The 25,590-nt window shown below is 46.9% G+C and overlaps 1 protein-coding gene across 1 annotated transcript in view; it reads left to right on the top strand.

Annotated features, from left to right (window-relative positions):
• Nucleotides 1–25,590, top strand: part of nr1h4 (nuclear receptor subfamily 1, group H, member 4) — an 85,470-nt gene that overhangs the window by 23,884 nt on the left and 35,996 nt on the right. Inside the window, exons 2-7 of the mRNA XM_060840040.1 lie at nt 5,349–5,489; nt 14,853–14,864; nt 18,172–18,305; nt 21,646–21,744; nt 23,776–23,875; nt 25,167–25,313. Of these exons, the coding sequence (XP_060696023.1) occupies nt 5,349–5,489; nt 14,853–14,864; nt 18,172–18,305; nt 21,646–21,744; nt 23,776–23,875; nt 25,167–25,313 (633 nt within the window). The remainder of the gene's footprint in view (nt 1–5,348; nt 5,490–14,852; nt 14,865–18,171; nt 18,306–21,645; nt 21,745–23,775; nt 23,876–25,166; nt 25,314–25,590) is intronic.

The raw sequence follows: 25,590 nt of genomic DNA on the forward strand, positions 1-25,590 counted from the left end.
TAACATTGCATGGTGCCCAGAACAGATTCTCCAGTTAAAACCAGGAGCAAGGACTTACAAAGGTTTATCAGAACATGCTTGCTTTTGTATTCCATGACTCTATTTCTAAAATCCTACATGCCTTATGAACGCCCTTCCCATCCCATCAACTGCGGTCAGCTCTTCTACTAATGCTCTGGTTACATTCATGTGCAACCCTGTGTTACAGAGACATTGTACTTTAGGAACAGTGCTCAAAACGTTGGCGATATAATCGCGTTACAGCGAACACAGGTTGAAAGTACAGCATCCTCAATTTGTCAATCACATTAAAGCGCATTTGCGTTAATGAAGCTCATGTTGCATCAGAATGGCCTGTATTTGAACAGATATACCCCCCGGGTCCCTTTGTTCCTACATCTCAATAATTTCTTTAACTTCATCTTTCTTAATGCCCTTCATTTCACATTGTCTAACTCCCCGGTAGTGTGGAAATCAAAGTATTTTTTATTGGCCAATTATGTCATGAAGATTAACAAATGGCATGATAAGTAAAATTTAAAGCAGTTTAAAGTTTAACAACACTTCGCACAACTCTCACAATCTTTGGAAAAGGAGCAATAATTCTCAGAGGGGCTTAACAATTGATTTAAAAGCAATATAACCTTCTGTATAAAGGACTCCTGTGGTAATGTTGATGCCTCATTAGTTAAATTGCTGGATTGAGCCAGTGAACTGCAGTTTCTTTCTGCCTTGTTTGCCTGTTAGCTGAGGCTTAGCTAATTTCAATAATATGTGTTTATTGTGATTAAAGTGTAACTACCTTCAATGTTAATCCAGCGCTGTGTATAATACCCACTGTCTGTAAACAGGAGAGGGTTGGAGGTCACCGATTGCATCAGAGAAGCACCTTCATGACCCCAAGATGTCCAAAGAGCTTTCCAGCTAATGAAACATTTGGAAAGGTCGTCCCCACTGGATTGTAGCTAATTTATACACAGCAAACTCCAAACGTCGTCAGTGTGATAAATGATAAGGTCCTCATCTGATGCTGATTGAGAGATAAATACTGGTCAATTGCTGACATCTGTGCCATTTTTCAAAACAGTGATGTGTAATCTTTGACACTCTGCTGAGAGAGCAAGGAAACCTCTGGTTTAATGAGTCAGTTCTGAAAATACGCTACATTTTCTAAAAATTCCAATGTCTGAAAATCAGATCTGCTCCCAGAAAGGGGTAAAAGCTGGATTGAAGCATTTTCCAGTGGATTCTGAAGGACAGAATCAGTGAGAGTCGTGCACACACAGGCCCTGAATCCATTGGAGAGGTGAACACGCAGCTTCTATTGTCTTATTTTGCAGGATTGAGACCTGATCTTCGAGTCTCCATCACAGCATTGCTGCAATCTCAATGTCCCTCAACAGGGGGAAACCGCCACCAACCCTCCACCCCCACTCACACTCACACTCACACTCACACTCCCCACTCACACTCACACTCCCCACTCACATTCACACTTACACTCCCACTCACATTCACACTCACACTCACACACCCCACTCCCACTCACACTCACACTCCCCACTCACATTCACACTTACACTCACACTCAAACTCACACTCCACACACTCCCCACTCATACTCAAACTCACACTCACACTCACACTCCCCACTCACACTCCCACTCCCACTCACTCACACTCCCCACTCACACTCAAACTCCCCACTCACACTCACACTTACACTCCCTACTCCCCACTCACACTCTCACTCACACTCCCCACTCACACTCACACTTCCACTCACACTCCCCACTCACACTCATGCTCCCCTCTCACACTCCCACTCACACTCCCACTCACACTCCCCACTCACACTCAAACTCACACTCACACTCACACTCCTCACACTCCCCACTCACACTCAAACTCACACTCACACTTACACTCACAGTCCCCACTCACACTCACACTCCCCACTCACACTCACACTCACACTCACACACCCCAGTCACACTCACACTCACACTCCCCACTCACACTCAAACTCACACTCACACTCAAACTCACACTCACACTTCCACTCACACTCCCCACTCACACTCACACTTATACTCACACTTACACTCACACTCCCCACTCACACTTACACTCACACTCCCCACTCACACTCCCCACTCACACTTACACTCACACTCCCCACTCACACTCCCCACTCACAATCACACTTAACACTCCCATTCCCACTCACACTCCCTACTCACACTCCCACTCACAATCACACTTAACACTCCCCACTCATACTCACACTCGCACTCCCCACTCACATGCACACTCCCCACTCACACTCACTTACACTCATACTCCTACTCCCACTTCCACTCACACTCCCGCTCCCACTCACACTCGCACTCCCCACTCACACACACTTACACTCATACTCCCACTCCTACTGAGACTCACACTCACACTCCCCACTCCCACTCCCACTCACACTCACTCACACTCCCCACTCCCACTCCCACTCACATTCACACTCACATTCACACTCTCACTCTCCACTCCCCACTCACGCTCATGCTCACACTCCCCACTCCCACTCCCCCTCCCACACACATTCCCCTTTCACACTCCCCACTCCCACACACACTCACACTCCCCACTCACACTCACTCACATTCACACTCCCCACTCACACTCGCACTCCCACACCCCACTCCCACACTCACTCACACTCACACTCCCCACTCCCACTCCCATTCACACTCACACTCCCACTCACACTCCCCATTCACACTCACACTCACACTCCCCACTCCTACTCACACTCCCCATTCACACTCCCCACTTACACTCACACTCCCCACTCACACTCACACTCCCACTCACACTCCCCACTCACACTCACACTTACACTCCCTACTCACCACTCACACTCACACTCCCACTCACACTCACACACATTCACACTCGCCACTCACACTCCCAACTTCCCACTCACACTCACACTCCCCACTCCCACTCACACTCCCCACTCGAACTCACACACTCACGCTCACACTTCCACTCCCACTCCCACTCCCACTCACACACTCACACTCCCCACTCCTACTCACACTACACTCACACTCCCCACTCACACTCACACTCACACTTCCCCTCACACTCCCACTCACACTCCCCACTCCTACTCACACTACACTCACACTCCCCACTCCTACTCACACTCACAATCACACTCCCACTCCTCACAGTCACACTCTTACTCACACTCACACCCACACTCACACTCCTACTCCTACTCTCACTCATACTCCCACTCCCCATTCACACTCCCATTCACACTCACCCTCCCACTATTACTCCCACTCACACTCCCCACTCCCCACTCATGTCCACACTCCCCATTCACAATCCTACTCACCCTCACACTCACTATAAGACCATAAGACATAGCAGTGGAAGTAAGGCCATTTGGCCCATCGAGTCCACTCCGCCATTCAATCATGGCTGATGGGCACTTCAACTCCACTTACCCGCATTCTCCCCGTAGCCCTTAATTCCTTGCGACATCAAGAATTTATCAATCTCTGCCTTGAAGACATTTAGCGTCCCGGCCTCCACTGCACTCTGCGGCAATGAATTCCACAGGCCCACCACCCTCTGGCTGAAGAAATGTCTCCGCATTTCTGTTCTGAATTTACCCCCTTTAGTTCTAAGGCTGTGTCCACGGGTCCTAGTCTCCTCACCTAATGGAAACAATTTCCTAGCGTCCACCCTTTCCAAGCCATGCATTATCTTGTAAGTTTCTATTAGATCTCCCCTTAATCTTCTAAACTCCAATGAATACAATCCCAGGATCCTCAGCTGTTCCTCATATGTTAGGCCTAACATTCCAGGGATCATCCGTGTGAATCTCCGCTGGACACGCTCCAGTGCCAGTATGTCCCTCCTGAGGTGTGGGGACCAAAACTGGACACAGTACTCCAAATGGGGCCTAACCAGAGCTTTATAAAGGCTCAGTAGCACAACAGTGCTTTTATATTCCAACCCTCTTGAGATAAATGACAACATTGCATTCGCTTTCTTAATCACGGATTCAACCTGCATGTTTACCTTTAGAGAATCCTCGACTCCCAGATCCCTTTGTACTTTGGCTTTATGAATTTTCTCACATTTTAGAAAGTAGTCCATGCTTGTATTCTTTTTTCCAAAGTGCAAGACCTCTCATTTGTTCACATTGAATTCCATCAGCCATTTCCTGGACCACTCTCCCAAACTGTCTAGATCCTTCTGCAGCCTCCCCACTTCCTCAGTACTACCTGCCTGTCCACCTAACTTCGTTTCATCGGCAAACTTCGCTAGAATGCCCCCAGTCCCTTCACCCAGATCATTAATATATAACGTGAATAGCTGCAGCCCCAACACTGAACCCTGCGGGACACCGCTCATCACCGGCTGCCATTCCGAAAAGAACCTTTTATCCCTACTCTCTGCCTTCTGTCAGACAGCCAATCCTCAATCCATACCAGTAGCTCACCTCGAACACCATGGGCCCTTACCTTACTCAGCAGCCTCCTGTGTGGAACCTTATGAAAGACCTTTTGAAAGTCTAGATAGATCACATCCACTGGGTTTCCCTGATCTAACCTACTTGTCACCTCTTCAAAGAATTCCAACAGGTTTGTCAGGCACGACCTCCCCTTACTAAATCCATGTTGACTTGTTCTAATCAGACTCTGCTCTTTCAAGAATTGAGAAACCTCATCCTTAATGATGGATTCTAGAATTTTACCAACAACCGAGGTTAGGCTAATTGGCCTATGATTTTCCAACTTTTGCCTTGATCCTTTCTTGAACAAGGGGGTTACAACAGCGATCTCCCAATCATCCGGGACTTTCCCTGACTCCAGTGACTCTTGAAAATTCTCAACCAATGCCTCCGCTATTTCCTCAGCCACCTCCCTCAGAACTCTAGGATGTATCCTATCGGGGCCTGGAGATTTATCAATTTTAAGACCTTTTAGCTTTTCTAGCACTTTCTCTTTTGTAATGGCAACCAAATTCAACTCAGCCCCCTGACTCCCTTTAATTGTTGGGATATTACTCATGTCTTCCACTGTGAAGACTTTGCTGTTGCCAGAGCACACTTCCCTCCTGCAGTATAAATTGTTGTGACTGTTTAAGATTTGTCACTCTTGCATTTATCCTGGTGAGTGTGAGATGGAAAGCTTCAGTTTCACCTCTCTTTTCAACAGAATTACTGTTCTCATTTAGTGAACTTGTGTTGACCTGAGCAGAAGTGAACTTTCACGGACTGAGCTGTGCAACATGTTTCCAAAGTTTCTTCATTTGAAATCCCCCTCCAGGATTCTTCCGTCGCAGCATCACTAAGAACGCGGTGTACAAGTGTAAGAACGGAGGGAACTGTGAGATGGATATGTACATGAGGCGGAGGTGTCAGGAGTGTCGCCTGAGGAAATGTAAGGAAGTCGGAATGCTGGCTGAATGTAAGTACCTTCCTTTCAACTCAAAACTCCAAATATCCTCAAGGTTTGTGCGAAGATTTGTAGCTCGGGTGCTCGTTGTTGTGGTTCTGTTCGCCGAGCTGGAAGTTTTTGTTGCAAACGTTTCGTCCCCTGGCTAGGCGACATCATCAGTGCTCTGGAGCCTCCTGCGAAGCGCTCCTTTGATGTTTCTTCCGGTATTTATAGTGGTCTGTCCTTGCCGCTTCCGGGTGTCAGTTTCAGCTGTCCGCTGTAGTGGTTGGTATATTGGGTCCAGGTCGATGTGTTTGTTGATGGAGTTTGTGGATGAATGCCATGCCTCTAGGAATTCCCTGGCTGTTCTCTGTCTGGCTTGCCCTATGATAGTAGTGTTTTCCCAGTCGAATTCATGTTGCTTGTTGTCTGAGTGTGTGGCTACTAGGGATAGCTGGTCGTGTCGTTTCGTGGCTAGTTGATGTTCATGTATGCGGATTGTTAGCTGTCTTCCTGTTTGTCCTATATATCCAAATGTCCAAATATCCTCTTTAGGCCAGCAACAGTCTGCATTTATGTAGTGCCTTTAACATAGCAAGAAGCCCTAGGCCATTCCATATTCGGAACACAATCTGACAAAAGAAACCGACACTCAATGGAAGAAATAGACTTTTGGACAGGTAACAAATATCCTGGCTAGAGTTAGGCTGTAGGGTGACCTTTAAAAGACAGCAATGAAATGGAGAGGTTTTTGGAAGTAATTCTAGAGTCTAGGGCGGAAACTGGAGGCACATTGAAATGGAGTGTTACAGCAGAGTGTTGACACTGTGCGAGAAGATATTAAAATAATAGACCAAGCATTGAATCAGAATTTTTTTTATTTGTTCAAAGGACATGTGTCACTGGCTGGGTCAGCATTTATTACCGTTCCCTAGTTGCCCCTTGAGAAGGTGGGGGTGAGCTGCTTTCTTGAACCGTTGCAGTCCATGTGCTGTGGGTAGACCCACAATGCCCTTAGGAGGGAATTCTAGGATTCTGACCCAGTGATATAGAAGGAACGTTGATATATTTCCAAGTCAGGATGGTGTGTGCTTGGTGGGGAACTTGCAGGGGGGTGGTGTTCCCACGTATCTGCTGTCCTTGTCCTTCGAGATGGAAGTGGTCGCGGGTTGGGAAGGTGCTGTCTGAGGATCTTTGGTGAATTTCTGTAGTGCATCTTGTAGGTGGTACACACTGCTGCTATTGAGCGTCAATGGTGGAGGGAATGGATGCTTGTGGACGTGGAGCCATTTAAGCGGGCTTCTTGAGTGTTGTTAGAGCTGCCCCCAAGCGGGGAGTATTCCATCACATTCCTGACTTGTGTCTTGTGGATAGTGGACAGGTTTTGGAGAGTCAGGAGGTGATCTACTGCATGACTCCTGAGCTGTGACCCACTCATGTAGCTACGGCATTGATATGGCTAATTCAGACTGCTTCTAGCAAATAGTAACCCTCAGGATGTTGGTCGTGGGGATTCAATTTTGGTGTTCACCTTTTATTTGTACAGAGTCTGGGGAATGGCCTATTGCACACAATCTTTTCTCATTGGACAGCCCACTAACTCCAAAATCCAGCCTGGATTGTTGTACTCCCTCTGGGGCAGGTATGACTTTCCTTGGACAGTTGGTTAGCTCAGTTGGCTGAATGGCTGTTAACAGGTTTTAATGCCCAGCCTGAATGATGTCACTTTGAACATCCTGCCTTCTCTAACTTCACCTTTCACAGGGATGGCACAGTGGCTCAGCAGTTAACACTGTTGCCTCACAGCACCAGGGTCCTGGGTTTGATTCCAGTCTCGTGTGACTGTCTGTGTGGAGTCTGCACATTCTCTCTTTGTCTGTGCGGGTTTACCTCTGTGTGCTCTGGTTTCCTCCCATAGTCCAAAGATGTGCAGGTTGGGTGAATTGGCCATGCTAAGTTTTCCATAGTGTTCAGGGATGTATAGGTTAGGTGCATTAGTCAGGGGAACTATAGAGTAACAGGATAAAGGAATGGGTCTGGGGTACTTTTCAGAGGGTCAGTGTGGACTTGTTGGGCCGAATGGCCTGTTTCCACACTGTGGGGATTCTATGAACCTGCAGCATGGTGACCCTCAGGTAAAGTTCCAACCCTTTCTCTCTAATGACGATGGGACAGTGATGAATCTACCTTTACTTGGTCAGGAGATCAAACTGCATTTGATATTGTCAATGTGGCTACTCCAATGCTCTGTATAACTGTACTGAGCTGGATTTACTCATGCACTCCCATTACTTTGTAATAAAACTCAAAGTATCATTTACCTTCCTCATTGCTCGCAGCACCTTCATGTTCACTTGTGCAAGTCGCTCTGAATGTAAACATTTCCTTGTCCTTCACCATTCAAAAGTTATGATGATTTTCTGTAAAAAATGATTTAATGTCACATAAAATAAAAACAAAGTACTGTTAGTGCTGGAGATCTGAAGGAAAACAGATAGTGCTGGAGAAACCGACAGCTTCTGTGAAGAAAGAACTAGAGATAACATTTTGAGTCTCATGTGGCTGTATTTTCGAACCAGAGAAGACCTTGGGCTTCAGGTAGACAACTCTCTGAGGTTTGTGTGGCAGAGAGACAGCGTGGTTAAGAAGGCACTTAGCACGCTCGATAAAGTGAATGGCAAGGTTCTCTTCCCTAGGGCTGGGCAGTTCAAAACGAGAGGCTATATTTTTAAGGTGGGAGGAGAAAGTTTTAAAAACTACATGAGGGGGCAACGTTTTTACGCAGTGAGTGGTTCGTGTGTGGAATGAACTGCCAGGAGAAGTGTTAGATGCAGGTACAGTTACAGAATTTGAAAGACATCTGGATAAGTTCATGAATAGGAAAAGTTTGGAGGGATATGGGTGATACACAGGCAGGTGGGATCAGCTTAGTTTGGGATTATATGATCATGGTGGACTGGTTGGATAGAAGGGTGTGTTTCTGTTCCCATGCTGTGTGACTCTATAATATTAACTCTGTTCCTTTTTCACAGCTGCCGCCAGACCTACTGAGTTCCACCCGTACCTTCTGTGGATAACCTCACAATGCCCTATACTTTATCCACCCGTCACATTCATGCCCATACTGCCAGCCTGTCTCTATCTCTCTGCAGTCTCTTTGTACTGTCCTCTTGATATCTAAACTGGGTTTTATCAGAAAATACAAGTTGCCCAATGCATGAAAATATCCCGTGGATATTCAGGACAGAATCCTATTAGATCATTTTCAGTCAATGTCTGTCTTTAAACTTTGTTTTTGTGTCTGAAAATCACCCGCAACTCACGCAGAAAGTGTGGGTCTACACCGACTCAATCATTCTGCTCTCTCTGTATACCAGGATTGGCAATATCATTTTTCCCTCCTCCTGAGAGATGAGTAAAATCCAGCCCTCAAGTTGAAATCTCTGACAGGGCCCATCCCTTCCTCTGTCATTCTGAAGTGACATTTCGTTAAAAGCTTGATAGGATCAAGATTTAATTCCCAGTGAGGTTAAAAGGTCAGTCTTAAGCAGACGGTGCAAGTGAGGTTACATTAAAGGCCGTGTCAGTGAGTGAGATGACGCTATTCTGGGCACTGAGTAGTGGAAACATTAAGCTCCAAGATGGGCTGCTCAAATTGCTCATGAATTGATCATCACTGTTATTTATAAATATTGTACGGACTTGACTATTTGTAGCACTCTTCTGGCTAGCCACCCACCTTCCCCTGTGCTCAGCTCGAAAACTTCTAACTCATGCCAGTCCCCCACAATCTCACTGACCCTCTCTAGTTTGCCTGTGAAGCAGACTGTCAGTGTTAAATGCTGTTCCTCACTGTCAAACTCCTTCCTGGCCTTGCCCCTCCCCATCCCTAGAATTCCTATTTCCCCGACATCTCTGTGAGCCTCTGATCCTGACTTGCTTAGACATCCTCACCATCCATCGCTCTCGCAGTGGTCACTGTACACTCAGATATCTGAGTCCAATGCTTTGGAATTTCCTCCTTAAACCTTTTTGTCTCTCTTCACCATACGCCTCTCACAACCTACTTTTTAAACAAGCTTTTGCTCACCTGCCCTTTGGCTCAGTACCAAAGTTTCATTTAGGGTCATTGAGTTATACAGCACAGAAACAGACCCTTTGACCAACTTGTCCATGCCAACCAGAAATCCTGATTTAATCTAGTCTCATTTCCCAGTACTTAGCCCATTTGCCTCGAAACCCTTCTTATTCATATACCCATCCAGATGTCTTTTAACAGCTTTAATTGTATCCACCACTTCCTCTGGCAGCTCAGTGCATACTCTGCGTGAAAATGTTGCCTCTTAGGTCCCTTTTATATCTTTCCCCTCTCACCCTAAACCTATGCCCTCTAGTTCTGGACTCCCCCACCCCAGGGAAAAGACTGTGTCTATTTATCCTATCCATGCCCCTCATAATTTTATGAACCTCTATAAGGTCACCCCTCAGCCTCCGATGCTCCAGGGAAAACAGCCCCAGCCTGTTCAGCCTCTCCTTATAGCTCAAACCCTCCAACCCTGGCAACCTGGTTAACACTCCTGTGAATGTATTTAGTGCATCAAAGACACGATATAAATGCAAGTTGTTATCATCCCGCAGCCTCAACCAGTTTGTTCTATTTGTTCAGTAGACGTCAGTGCTGCTGGCATGGTGGCGCAGTGGCTAGCACTGCTGCCAGAGACCCAGGTTCCATTCCCACCTTGGTCGACTGTCTGTGTGGAGTTTGCACATTCTCCCTGTGTCTGCGTGGGTTTCCTCCGGGTGCTCTGGTTTCCTCCCACAGCCCATAAAATGTGCAGGTTAGGGTGGATTGGCCATGCTAAATTGCCTGTAGTGTTAGGTGCTGGGGTAAATGTAGGGGAATGGGTCTGGGTGGGTTGCACTTCGGAGGGTCGGTGTGGACTTGTTGGGCCGAAGGGCCTGTTTACACACTGTAAGTAATCTAATCTAATCTTATTGTCCATTCTTAACTGCCCCTTGATCTAAATGTCTTGATCAGCCATTGCAGAGGGTGGTTAAGATGTGGCTCTGGAGTCACATAAAGGTTAGACTAGGTGAGGATGGCAGATTTCTTTCCCAAAGGGTCCCCAGTGAACCAGATGGGTTTTTACAGCAATCGGCAGTTATTATTCTGGTCGCCATTACCGAGATAACATTTCCATTCCTGATTGACAAACTCAATCTAAATTCCATCTGTTTCTATGGCAGGATTTGAACTTGTGTCCCTGGAACATTAGCCTGGAATTCTGGATTGCTTAGTGGCATTTTTGGTACAATGTGGAAAAATATGAGGATACCCACTTGGGTTGGAGGAATGGATGTGCAGAATATTTTTTAAATGGTAAGAGGTTGGAAGGTGGAGATGTACAAAGAGACTTAGATGTCCTTGTCGATAAGAGACTGAAGACTAACAGACAGGTGTAATCAGCTATTAGGAAGACCAATAGAAATGTAGCCTTTATCGCAAGAGAATATGAGTACCCAAGTAGTGAAGTCTTGCGTCAGTTGTACAGGAGATTGGTTAGACCACACCTGCAATATTAAACATGGTTTTGGTCTCCTTATCTCAGAGAAAGTGAGGATTGCAGATGCTGGAGAGTCGAAGACTGTGGTGCTGGAAAAGCACAGCCAGTCAGGCAGCATCCGAGGAGCAGGAGAGTTGACACATTCCTGACACATTATGCCAGAAACATCGACTCTCCTGCTCCTCGTATGCTGCCTGACCTGCTGTGTTTTTCCAGCACCACACTTTTCAACTCTCCTTATCTCAGGAAGGAGATAATTTCCATAGAGAGAGTGCAACAAAGATTCACCAGAATTGTTCCCAGAGTGGTGGCACTGTCCGATAGAGAGGGATTGGGAAAACTAGGCCTATTTTCTCCCAATTTTCAAAAGAATGGGAAATGATCTCACTGAAACCTACAAACTACTCAAAGGAGTAGAAAGGGTAGGTGCAGCTAAGGGGTTTCCCCTGCTAGAGGAACTTTGAACCAGAGGTGGAATACAGGTAAAGCCACTGAAGACGGGGGTGAGGAGAATATGTTTCAGTCAGAAGGTGGTGAAGCTTTAGAATTCTGTGTTCTAGAGGGCTGTAGGAACTCAGTCTCTGAGTATGTTTAGAGGTTGCTTCATTTCCAAATAGACAATAGGTGCAGGAGTAGGCCATTCTGCCCTTCGAACTGCACCACCATTCAATATGATCATGGCTGATCATCCTCAATCAGTATCCTGTTCCTGCCTTATCCCCATAACCCTTGATTCCACTATCCTTGAGAACTCTATCCAACTCTTTCTTAAGTGATTCAAGAGACTGGGCCTCCACTGCCCTCTGGGGCAGAGCATTCCACACGGCCACCACTCTCTGGGTGAAGAAGTTTCTCCTCATCTCTGTCCTAAATGGTCTACCTTGTATTTTTAAGCTGTATCCTCTGGTTCGGCACTCACCCATCAGCGGAAATATGTTTCCTGCCTCCAGAGTGTCCAATCCTTTCATAATCTTACATGTCTCAATCAGATCCCCTCTCAGTCTTCTAAACCCAAGGGTATACAAGCCCAGTCACTCCAATCTTTCAGCATAAGGTAGTCCTGCCATTCCAGGAATTGACCTCGTGAACCTACTCTGCACTCCCTCAATAGCAAGAATGTCTTTCCTCAAATTTGGAGACCAGAACTGCACGCAGAACTCCAGGTGTGGTCTCACCAGGGCCCTGTACATCTGCAGAAGAACCTCTTTGCTTCTATACTCAATCCCTCTTGTTATGAAGGCCAGCATGCTATTAGCCTTCTTCACTACCTGCTGTACCTGCATGCTTACCTTCATTGACTGGTGTACAAGAACACCCAGATCTCTCTGTACTGCCCCTTTACCTAAATTAATTCCATTTAGGTAGTAATCTGCCTTCCTGTTCTTGCCACCAAAGTGGATAACCATACATTTATCCACATTAAACTGCATCTGCCTTGCATCTGATCACTCACCTAACCTGTCCAGGTAACCCTGTAATCTCCTAACATCCTCCTCACATTTCACCCTGCCACCCAGCTTAGTGTCATCAGCAAATTTGTAATGTTATTACTAATACCATCTTCTATATCATTCACATATATTGTAAAAAGCTACGGTCCCAATACTGATCCCTGCGGTACCCCACTGGTCACTGCCTGCCATTCCGAAATGGAGCCATTTATCACTACTCTTTGTTTCCTATCAGCCAACCAACTTTCAATCCAAGTTAGTACTTTGCCCCCAATACCATGCACCCTAATTTTACTCACTAACCTCCTATGTGGGACTTTATCAAAAGCTTTCTGAAAGTCCAGGTACACTACATCTACTGGATCTCCCTCGTCCATCTTCAGAGTTAAATCCTCAAAAGATTCCAGAAAATTAGTCCAGCATGATTTCCCCTTCATAAATCCATGCTGACTCTGACCTATCCTGTTACTACTATCCAGATGTGTCGTAATTTCATCCTTTATAATAGACTCCAGCATCTTTCCCACCACTGAAGTCAGACTAACTGGTCTATAATTTCCTGCTTTCTCTCTCCCACCTTCCTTAAAAAGTGGTACAACATTAGCCACCCTCCAATCCGCAGGAACTGATCCCGAATCTATCGAACTCTGGAAAATAATCACCAATGCATCCACGATATTTCAAGCCATCTCCTTCAGTACCCTGGGATGTAGATCATCAGGCCCCGGGGACTTATCAACCTTCAGACCTAACAGTCTCTCCAACACCAATTCCTGGCAAATATAAATTCTCTTAAGTTCAGGTCCTTCAGCCACTGTTACCTCAGGGAGATTGCTTGTGTCTTCCCCAGTGAACACAGATCTGAAGTACCAATTCAATTCTTCTGCCATTTCTTTGTTTCCTGTAATATATTCCCCTGTTTCTGTCTTCAAGGGCCAAATTTTAGTCTTAACCATTTTTTTCCTTTCACATACTTAAAAAAGCTTTTACTATCCTCCTTTATATTTTTGGTCAGTTTACCTTCATACCTCATTTTTCCTCTGCGTATTTCCTTCTTAGTAATCCTCTGTTGTTCTTTTAAAGCTTCCCAGTCCTCAGTTTTCCCACTTATCTTTGCTATGTTATATTTTTTCTCTTTTAACTTTATATGTTTCTTAACTTCCCTCGTCAGCCACGGCAACCCCTGCCTCCTCCTAGGATCTTTCTTCCTTTTTGGAATGAACTGATCCTGCAACTTCTGCATTATACACAGAAGTATCCGCCATTGTTCCTCCACTGTCATCCCTGCTAAGGTATTGCACCATTGAACTTTGGCCAGCTCCTCCCTCATATCTCCATAGTTCCCTTTATTCAACAGAAATATTGTCACTTCCGATTGTACCCTCTCCCTCTCAAATTGCAGACTGAAGCTTATTGTATTATGGTCACTACTTCCCAATGGCTCCTTCACTTCGAGGTCCCTGATTAATTCTGGTTTGTTGCACAATACCAGATCCAGAATTGCCTTCTCCCTGGTTGGCTCCAGCACCAGCTGTTCTAAGAATCCATCTCTGAGGCACTCCACAAAGTCTCTTTTTTGAGGTCCAATACCATCCTGATTCTCCCAGTCTACCTGCGTGTTGAAATCCCCCATAACAAATGTAGTAACATCTTTGCGACAGGCCAATTTCAGCTCCTGATTCAACTTACATCCGGCATCCGGACTAATGTTTGGGGGCCTGTAGATAACTCCCAAGAAGGTCTTTTTACCCTTAGAATTTCTCAGCTCCATCCACACTGGCTCTACATCCCCTGATTCTAGGTTCCCCCGCGCAAGGGACTGAATATCATCCCTTACCAACATGGCCACCCCACCCCCTCTGCCTGTCAGTCTGTGATGGAAAGGAATAATACAGGGAAATGACATTGAATTTGGACAATTGGTCATGCTCTTATTGACTCAATCATTGCAGAATCCCTACAGTGTGGAAGCAGGCCATTTGGTCCATCAAGTCCACACTGACCCTCTGAAGAACATCCCATTTTTTGTGATTGGAAGCCTCTGTTGGTAGTGTACCATGGGATCGGTGTTAGGACCCTTGCTGTTTGTTGTATACATTAACAACTTGGGTGTGAATGTAGAAGGTTTAATTAGTAAGTTCGTAGATGTAGCAAAATTGGTGGTGCAGTTGATAGTGAGGAGGATCAGGCTACAGTCTGATATTGATCAGCTGGTAAACTGGGCAGAGCAATGGCAGATGGAATTTAATCCTGATAAGTGGGAGGTGATACATTTTGGGAGGTTTAATAGGGGAAGGACATACACTATGAAAGGTAGGTCCCTAGGGAGTGCTGAGGAATGAAGGGACCTTGGTGTACATGTCCATATATCCCTGAAGGTGTCAGCACGGGTAGGCAGGTGGGGAAGGAGGGATATGGGGGCTTGCCTTTATTACCAAGGACTTAGAATATAGGAGAAAGTGAGGACTGCAGATGCTGGAGATCAGAGCTGAAAATGTATTGCTGGAAAAGCGCAGCAGGTCAGGCAACATCCAAGGAGCACGAGAATCGACGTTTCGGACATGAGCCCTTCTTCAGGAATGAGGAAAGTGTGCCAAGCAGGCTAAGATAAAAGGTAGGGAGGAGGGACTTGGGAGAGGGGCGTTGGTAATGCGAGAGGTAGAAGGAGGTCAAGGTGAGGGTGATAGGCCGGAGTGGGGGTGGGGGCGGAGAGGTCAGGAAGAAGATTGCAGGTTAGGAGGGCGGTGCTGAGTTCAAGGGATTTGACTGAGACAAGGTGGGGGGAGGGGAAATGAGGAAACTGGAGAAATCTGAGTTCATCCCTTGTGGTTGGAGGAAGATGAGGTGCTCTTCCTCCAGCCGTCGTGTTGCTATGGTCTGGCGATGGAGGAGTCCAAGGACCTGCATGTCCTTGGTGGAGTGGGAAGGGAAGTTGAAGTGTTGAGTCACGGGCTGGTTGGGTTGGTTGGTTCGGGCGTCCCAGAGGTGTTCTCTGAAATGTTCCGCAAGTAGGCGGCCTGTCTCCTCAATATAGAGGAGGCCACATCGAGTGCAGCGGATGCAGTAAATGATGTGTGTGGAGGTGCAGGTGAATTTGTGGTGGATATGGAAGGATCCCTTGGGGCCTTGGAGGGAAGTGAGGGAGGAGGTGTGGGCGCAAGTTTTGCATTTCTTGCGGTTGCAGGGGAAGGTGCCGGGAGTGGAGGTTGGGTTGGTGGGGTGTGTGGACCTGACAAGGGAGTCACGGAGGGAGTGGTCTTTTCAGAACGCTGATAGGGATGGGGAAGGAAATATATCCCTGGTGGTGGGGTCCGTTTGGAGGTGGCGGAAATGTCGACGGATGATACGATGTATATGGAGGTTGGTGGGGTGGTAGGTGAGGACCAGTGAGGTTCTGTCCTGGTGGCGATTGGAGGGGCGGGGCTCAAGGGCGGAGGAGCGGGAAGTGGAGGCGATGCGGTGGAGAGCATCGTCGATCACGTCTGAGGGGAATTGCGGTCTTTGAAGGAGGCCATCTGGGTTCTTTGGTATTGGAACTGGTTCTCCTGGAAGCAGATGCGGCGGAGACAAAGGAATTGGGAATATGGGATGGCATTTTTACAGGGGGCAGGGTGGGAGGAGGTGTAGTCTAGGTAGCTGTGGGAGTTCGGTCGGTTTATAGTAAATGCCTGTGTTGATTCGGTCGCCTGAGATCCTGACCTCTCCGCCCCACCCCCACTCCGGCCTATCACCCTCACCTTATCACCCTCACCTTAACCTCCTTCCACCTACTGCATTTCCAACGCCCCTTCCCCAAGTCCCTCCTCCCTACCTTTTATCTTAGCCTGCTTGGCACCCTCTCCTCATTCCTGAAGAAGGGCTCATGCCCGAAATGTCGATTCGCCTGCTCCTTGGATGCTACCTGACCTGCTGCGCTTAGAATATAGGACACAATCCACTCCACCAGACCACCGGACCACTCCAATGTAATAAACCGGCTAGGAAACCTGGTAAGCATGCCGACCTGCTAGTAAGACTGAGACTACACAGTTTCAAGATCCCCCTTCCTAGCTTCCTCGGAGCAAATGTGCAATCTCCGGACGAACTCAGATCACGGCTCAGCTTCCAGCAGGAACGGTGACACTGCTGTGCACTCTGCCTCACGGAAACCTGGCTCAATCTATTCATTCCCAACTGTGCACTTAAGGCCGATGGTTTTTCTAGCCCCATGACAGGTGTGTCTAAGACCAGAGGGTATAGGTTTAAGTGAGGTGCAGGTGGTTTAGAGGAAATCTGAGAAAGAGGATTTCCACCCAGAGGGTGGTAGAAATATAGACTGTGCTGCCTGAGAGGGTGATGGAGGCAGGGACTCTCACAACATTCCAGAAGCTTCGTGGGGCAGCATGGTGGCTCAATGGTTAGCACTGCTGCCTCACAGTGCCAGGGAACCGGGTTCGATTCCAGCCTTGGGTGATTGTCTGTGTGGATTTTGCACATTCTCCCCTGTGTCTGCGTGGGTTTCCTCCCACAGTCCAAAGATGTGCTGGTCAGGTGAATTGGCCATGCTAAATTGCCTGCAGTGTTAGGTACATTAGTCAGAGGGAAATGGGTCTGGGTGGGTTACTCTTCGGAGGGTCGGTGTGGACTTGATGGGCCGAAGGGCCTGTTTCCACACTCTAGGGAATCTAATCTAATCTAATCTTCTGTATGAGCGATTAAAATACCAGGGCACATTAGGCTGTGGATCAAGTGCAGGTCAATGGGATTAGTGTAGATCGGTGTTTGTTGGTCAGCACAGGTATGGTGGGCCGAAGGGCCTGTTTCTACACTATGTGACTCTATGACTCAATGGCATTTACATAGCACCATACTAACATGTCTCAAGGCCATTTACAAGAATATAATCAGACAAAATTTGAACTGAGCCACATAAGGAGTATTAGGTCAGATAGGCAAAGGCCCTGATCAAAGTGACAGGCTTAAAGGAGACCTGAGAGGCAGAGAGGTTCAGTCATACAATCCCTCCAGCGTGGAAGCTGGCCATTTGGCCCATCAGGTTCACACTGACCCTCTAAAAGGTATCCCACTCAGACTCACTCCCCCCCATGGCTAACCCATCTAACCTGAATATCTTGGGACTGTGGGGGGAAACCAGAGCACCCGGAGGAAACCCACGCAGACACAGGGAGAATGTACAAACTCTACACAGACAGTCACTCATGGTTGGATTAAAACCTGGGTTCCTGGCCGTGTGAGGCAGCAGTGCTAACCACTGACCAGAGCTGCCATTAAGGAGAGAACCCCAGCTGAAGCAAATGGAGGTTTGACTGATGGCTCTACCAATCAGAGCCCATTTCCCAACCAATCAGCTCACTCATCTCCTGAGGTGTAAATTGTTGTTTCCTTGGCGACTGGTAATCTGGTGAGTCTCCTCTCAAGAAGGTCAAAAAGCCTCAACAGAATATCCTTCCTTTAATAGTAACACAGTTGGGGGATGTTCAAGAGGCCAGATTTAGATGGGTGTACAGATCTCAGAGGATGCTAGGTTCGGAGGAGGTGACAGAGGTAAGGATGAGCAAGGCCTCATGAGATCTTTTTTTTTGAAAAATTGATGCGTTGGTGATGATTGGGTTCTACAGCACTGGAGACATTGAATTGTACCTAGAAATCTTTGAAATGAAGCCAATTTAATCTAGCAACATCATTCTATGCTTCCAGGTCTATTAACTGAAATTCAGTGCAAATCAAAACGACTGAGGAAAGCCCCAACACTGCCTTCAGTGGAGCCCAGCCAAGAGACTGCTGATGGAGTCGATTCCAAACTAGTGACCTCCACAACAAGACACAACAAAGTAAAAATGTTCACCTTTTTCCCTTTGGACCGTGCCATTCAGATTTCCTTTTCCTGAGGAAGTGTAAAAATGGTCCTGATTTCCAACAGGGATGGGGTTACCAGGAGGGGCAAGTGTGGCGGGACCTTCAGCAGCAGGTGGCAATAGTGAGGGAGGACACCGAGCGGGGCAACTCGAGCAGCCTAGCGGCCACTCTCTGGGGGAAAAGGGAGTCTTTGGCAGAGGGAGGCCTGACCTCATGTGAAAGGTGAAGATAGACAAAGGATCTCCTCAACCAACGATGAACTACGGGAAAACCAACAAACTGCAGATGCTGGAAATCAGAACCAAAAATAGGAAGTGCTGGAAAAACTCAGCAGGTCTGTGGAGGGAAAGCAGACTTAACATTTCAGGCCCAGTGACCCTTCTTCAAAAGTGATTGTAGCTCAGAAAAGGTTGGTATCTATGCTGAAGGTGGGGCGGGGAGAAGGGATGGAGGAGTAAATGATCGGTAGAGAGTGAGCCCAGAGAGAGAGAAAAGCAGTTGAGCAGATCTTTTCCCATTCTTTTCTCTGCCCAACTGTTTTTGTCTCTGAGCTGCATCTCCTATCGTTTACTCCTTTCCTCCCCCCAACATGCCTTCTCTAGCGGATATACCAACCTTTTCCGAAACATTACCTGTGATTTCTCTCCATAGATGCTGCCAGACCTGCTGAGTTTTTCCAGCAATTGCTCTGTGTTTGATATAAACCACAGGCTTAATTCACTTTTGGAATATCATGCTGCAAAGATGCTGTGAAACTTAAAAGAGTTCAGAAAAGATCTACAAGGATGTTGCCAGGGTTGGAGGATCTGAGCTATAGGGAGAGGTTGAATAGGCTGGGGCTGTTTTCCCTGGAGCGTTGGAGGCTGAGGGGTGACCTTACAGAGGTTTATAAAATCATGAGGGACATGGATAGGGTAAATAGACAAAGTCTGTTCCCTGAGGTGAGGGAGCCAGAACTAGAGGGCATAGGTTTCGGGTGAGACGGGAAAGATTTAAACGTGACCTAAGGGGCAACTTTTTCACGCAGGGGGTGGTGCGTGTATGGAATGAGGTGCCAGAGGAAGTGGTGGAGACTGGTACAATTACAGCATTTTTAGATTAGATTACCTACAGTGTGGAAACAGGCCCTTCGGCCCAACAAGTCCACACCGACCCGCTGAAGCGCAACCCACCCATACCCCTACATTTACCCCTTACCTAACACTATGGGCAATTTAGCATGGCCAATTCACCTGACCCGCACATCTTTGGACTGTGGGAGGAAACCGGAGCACCCGGAGGGAATCCACGCAGAGAACGTGCAAACTCCACACAGTCAGTCGCCTGAGGCGGGAATTGAACCCGGTCTCTGGCACTGTGAGACAGCAGTGCTAACCACTGTGCCACCATGCCGCCCACTAATATTAGATTAGATTTAAAAGGCATTTGGATGGGTATATGAATAGGAAGGGTTTGGAGGGATATGGGCCAAATGTTGGCAAATGGGACTAGATTAATGGAGAATATCTCGTCAGCATGGATGAGTTGGATTGAAGGGTCTGTTTCTCTGCTGTACAACTCGATAACTCAGTACAGCAGTTTTCCAGATAACCTTAATTTCTTGTCATATTTGGAAAGGCCTGAGGTTGGTGGAATTTCCTGCTTCATGTCCATTGGGCTGTCCACGTGTCTAAACCTTTGACTGTGCAATAGAAGAAACGGGTCCCTTAGGTCCCTTTTAAACCTTCCCCCTCTCACCTTAAACCTATGCCTTCTAGTTTTGGACTCCCCTACCCTGGGGAAAAGGTTTTGACTATTCACCTTTGACCTCACCAGCCTGTTCCGGCATTCAGTCTGACAGTGGCTGACCAGCTTCCTGCCTGTTCGCTGTAACCCTTGACACTCCAAGAGGTCAAACTTCCCTGCAAGCCATGGATATATTGAACAAACAAGTTTTCAGAACCTTTGGAGGTAGAGAATTCCAAAGGTTCGCAACTCTCCAAGGAAAGGCACCTCCATTGTTGGTCTGAAATGGTTGAGGAGAAAGTGAGGACTGCAGATGCTGAAGATTAGAGTTGAGGGGGTGCTGCTGGAAGAGCACAGCAAGTCAGGCAGCATCCCAGGAGCAGGACAGTCAGCGTTTTGGGCATAAGCCCTTCATCAGGAATGAGGGGGTAGCCTCTCTGCAGAGAGATAAATGGGAGGGAGAGTGGGGCTGGGGGGAAGGTAGCTGCAAACGTGATAGGTAAATGGATGTGGGGGGGAGGGGGTGAGAGTGATAGGTCGGAGGGCAGGGTGGGGCGGATAGGTGGGAAGGAAGATGAACAGGTAGGACAGGTCATGAGAGGGCGGTAAGAGCTTCAGTGCAAAGGGGATGACCAAGGGGGTGCAGTGAGAGAGAGACTTCCTGAGATCCTTGTACAGGGCGGGGGAGAACTTCTGCAAGGTAGGCATCCTTGGAAGAGGCTTGGAAATGAGTGAGCCCTTATCCAGAGTCTTTGACCCCGTGTTCGATGTCCAGGAGATCCCACCATGCTCTGAGTACTTGGGAAAAGTGAAATCCCAGTTAACGAGAACGTCAGCATGTCACATTGTGATTGGAATTCCTGGAACTTCCCATAAGCCTGGTCCAATGCCAAACTGAATCCAAAGTGGGTGTCTGGGATCAGGAGGGCACAGCCAACTTTGGTAACTGAGTGTGTATAAATGATTGTGATTAGCAGATGACTGGGGAAAGGCTAGAGCAACAGTAAAGGTGATGAAACTATTGTCAAACTTGCATTAAACCTCATCTGGCTCACTAATTTCCTTTTGGGGAAGGAAATCTGCCATCCTTACCTGGTCTGGCCTACATGTGACTCCAGACCCACAGTTGACACTCTGAAATAACTGAGAAGGCCACTCAGTTCAAGGTTATTTTGGGATGGCATCAAATTCCAGTAACATCACACGACAGAGCATAAGAAAAACAGCAATTGCTGGAGAAACTCAGCAGGTCTGGCTGTATCTGTGGAGAGAGAAAAACAACTTTGGGTCCGGAGAGCCTTATTCAGAATGAAGAAAGCTCTAAGGTTAACAACTTTTGACAGGACTATGTAACCAACTCTTCATGTTGATCAGTCCTGGTCGCTGCTGTCACAGCCCTAACTCAGTCAGGTTGACCCCACAGCTGGAGTTTCACAGTCTCCCTCGGAGTGGGTATGGAGGGGATTTCTGCAGGAGAGCAGCAGGAGAAGACTCTGCATTAGTGATACGGGATGATTGTTCAGTCGAACCACAATTATTCTTTGTTTCACATTTGAGTTAAGGTTTTGATCGTGTTTCTGATACTTCCAGCACAAAATAGAGTTCACCCAGAAGCAACAAGATCTACTGAGGCATATCCTCGATGCTTTTTCCAAGTATCGAATCCCTCAGGAAGTCACCAAGAAGCTAGTAAGTAACGGGAGGAAGAGTGTGCCTTTATTTAGTGTTATTTTACATCCCAAAAGCAAATGAATTAATCTTTTCCCTTTCAAATTTGCTTAAACTTTGTAATATTGATGAGACCAATACGCAGCCAATGTTTACGGAGTAAACTTCAAGAGCAATTGAATGAATAATGACAGAAATGTAAGTTTTAGCGCATTCAGCTGATGGGAAGATATTGGCCAGGCCAGAGATCCCCAACATTTCCTCACTGAGGGACACTTTTCAATTTCTCTCTCCTTTGGGACCAGGGCGAGGAAATTTCAGAAAGATGTGGATCTACAAAGCAATGAAATGTATATTTCATAAAATAAATCCAAAGCAATAAATCGATCATTTAAATCAATGAGCATTAAATAAAAATGACCATTAGAAAGTGTCAAGCAACTGCACATTTCATAATGTATAATTCATTTGTGTCTCTTAACTTGAAGGCTGCATTGAAATGGCATGCCATCATTGTGTTCTGTTTGTGTTCTCAATTTAATCAGTCACCATTGCAATGATGAGTCTAATAACGTTACTGCCACTCCCTACTCTGTGTGCTGAATGGTCTCATAGTCCTATAGCCCCGAATCTGGGTTACAGAATGATTAACTCTCCTCCTGACTCCCCAAAGCATGCCTGGACTTCAACAGCTTCCTCATTTCCCCTTCCCCCACCTCACCATAGTTCCAAACTTCCAGCTCAGCACTGTCCCCATGACTTGTCTGGACTTGTCCTACCTGCCTAGTTCCTTTTCCACCTATCCACTCCACCCTCTCCTCCCTGAACTATCACTTTCATCTCCTCCCCCACTCACCCATTGTACTCTATGCTACTCTCTCCCCACCCCCACCCTCCTCTAGTTTCTCTCTCCACGCTTCAGGCTCACTGCCTTTATTCCTGATGAAGGGATTTTGCCCGAAACGTCGATTTCACTGCACTTTGGATGCTGCCTGAACTGCTGTGCTCTTCCAGCACCACTAATCCAGAATCTGGTTTCCAGCATCTGCAGTCATTGTTTTTACCTCTACAAGGCACAAGTCAGGAGTGTGATGGAATACTCCCTGGTTGCCTGGATGAGTGCAGTCCCAACAATACTCCAGTAACACAACACTACCCAGATCAAGCTAGGCTGCTTGATTGGCAACACACTCACAAATATGCTCCACCACCAAAGCTCAGTAGCAGCAGTGTGTATTATCCACAAGATGCCCTCCAGAAATTCACCAAAGATCCTCAGAAAGCACCTTCCAAACCCATGACCACTTCCATCTAGAAGGACAAGGGCAGCAGTTATATGAGAACACCACCCCCTGCAAGCTCCCCTTCAAACCACTCACCACCCTGATTTGGAAATATATCGCTGTTCCTTCATTGTTGTTGAATCGAAATCCTGGAATTTCCTCCCTAATGGCAAAGTGTGTGTCTAATTTCAAAAGGGTACTCTACCACACCTTCCCGAGGGCAATTAGGGATGGACAAAATGTGATGTTGCTAGGGATGCCCAGTCAAGTCACCATAGTCTTACCTGACCATAGGGGTACTCTCTCATTAGAGAGAGGTGACTAATGGTGGTCTAACCTGAGGGTCACCATGCTTCAGGCAAGGGGAAGGGGTTGAGAAGGAGAGTCCTTCCTGGTAGCCTCAGCAGTTGATGGGGATTGAACTCACCAGTACACACTACTTCACACACACACACACACACACACACACACACACACACACACTAGAAAGTGGTAGAAGTGTGTTCAATTACAACAGTTAAAGGTTATTTCATGAAGTACACAAGTAGGAAAGGTTTAGAGGGATTTGGGCCAAATGCAGGGAAATGGGACTAATTCAGTTTTGGAAATCTGGTCAGCATGGACTAGTTGGGCCAAAGGGCCTGATTCCATCCTGTATACCTCTTTGACTCTATATCTGAGCTATTCTTAGAATTTCTTGGGAAAGTGGAGTAAGAATGACCTACACAACGGAGGGTGTTGACTGCTCGGTGTGTGTGTCTCTCTCCAGCTACAACAGAGAAGCAGCACTGAGGAGAACTTCCTCCTGCTCACTGAAACAGCCACCAGCCATGTACAGGTGCTTGTTGAATTCACAAAGAAGTTGCCCGGTAAGTGACATGACTTGTCATTTCTTTCATTCATTCCTGGAGAGGGGAGGCCTGGACGTTTTGCTAAAAGGCCGACATTTCTTACCTCGTCCCTCAGGGCCCCTCGAGAGGGTGCTAGGGGGCTGCTTTGTGAAGATTCAATGCAGTCGAGGATCTCGCCTCAGTGAGTTGGGGAATGGGTAGTGGTAAGGAGGTAGCCATGTGGTGCCACAAACAGACTCAGACAGGGGAAGGCCTGTGGGATATCTTCTCTCAAGAGACTATACTGAACTAATTGGGGATTTCAATAAGGAAAGCTTCTGTAGCTTAGGAGTAGACTTAAACTCTAATAATTTGAGTAGAGGAAATACTGGAGGGCACAGCACCATCCCATAATGTTTTGAATCCTTCCCCCAGAGGAAACAGACACATTAAATAGGAGCATTTATCAAACAAATGGCAGTTGGGAGGTGAAATTCTTAGTTATTATCTTCATACAACTGCATTCATCTCAGCCACTCCCTCTCCTCCTGAGGGACACACTCTCACACTGCAAATGTCCGGGTAAAGACATTTCCCTTCAAATCCCATTTGGAATGATTAATGACATTCTTATAACGATGGGGCCTAGTTTTGGAAATTCGATAATACACGAATTGGGCTCCCATTGGAGTGACCGTAGGAAGTCTTGGTGAAATGGGTGTTTCTGGATTACCTGTTTCTTTTCTAATGACATCATCACTAAACCACTACACCTCACTGCCCAGATCTCCAGAGGTTCCTCTCCACGTAGGCAGACACAGACGATGAAATTCAGCATCACGTCCAGTTGGACAATTGGACAATTGAGGAAAAGAGGATTAAAGATGAAGGATTCAAACCTCAGTCTAAGATTCTGGTTTTCCAGGTCGTAATGGTACCTGACTTCCTAAAGACTTTGGGATATTTGGACAATCTACCACAGCACCTCAAAGTGCTGGATGAGTAACACCAGAGGACTTGAGAAGATCCTTCAAATCTGGTGCTAAGAAAGATGGTCCCACAGGAAGGTCCCATCCCAAGCCAATCCTTCCGGCTTTAAGACCTGAATCAATCACGAGCAATGTAGCGGAGCTGGTGTTGGACTGGGGTGGACCCAAGAGTTGAACCACCACCAATCATCTCTCTCTGTCTCTTTCTCACTCCCTCTCTCTCTCTAGTAAGAGAGAAGCTTGATGGCCCTCTGGGACTATGATGAGGGAGTATTCCCAGTGAAATAAGGAGCATTGGCTGGAGGTGAGGTGGCTAATTCTGCTTCTGCTTTATTCTGCAGGGTTCCAGATGTTGGACCATGAGGATCAGATAGCCCTGCTGAAAGGCTCTGCTGTTGAGGCCATGTTCCTTCGGTCTGCTCAGATATTCAGCAGGAAGATTCCTTCTCAGCAGAGTGAGTTGCTGGAGGATCGAATCCGTCACAGTGGTAAGTCTGAAGAACCCATTTAGAATATGTGTGTGTGTGTGTGTGTGTGTGTGTGTCTGTCTGTCTGTGTGTGTGTATGTGTCTGTTTGTGTGTGTGTCTCTGTGTTTGTGTGTGTGAGTGTGTGTGTGTCTGTGTGTGTATGTGTCTGTTTGTGTGAGTGTGTGTGTGTCTGTGTGTGTGTCTGTGTGTGTATGTGCCTGTGTATGTGTGCGTGTGTCTGTTTGTGTGAGTGTGTGTGTGTCTGTTTGTGTGTGTGTCTGTTTGTGTGAGTGTCTG

The sequence above is a fragment of the Hemiscyllium ocellatum genome, chromosome 19, assembly GCF_020745735.1.
Source record: "Hemiscyllium ocellatum isolate sHemOce1 chromosome 19, sHemOce1.pat.X.cur, whole genome shotgun sequence".
In the NCBI taxonomy this organism is placed as follows: Eukaryota; Metazoa; Chordata; class Chondrichthyes; order Orectolobiformes; family Hemiscylliidae; genus Hemiscyllium; species Hemiscyllium ocellatum.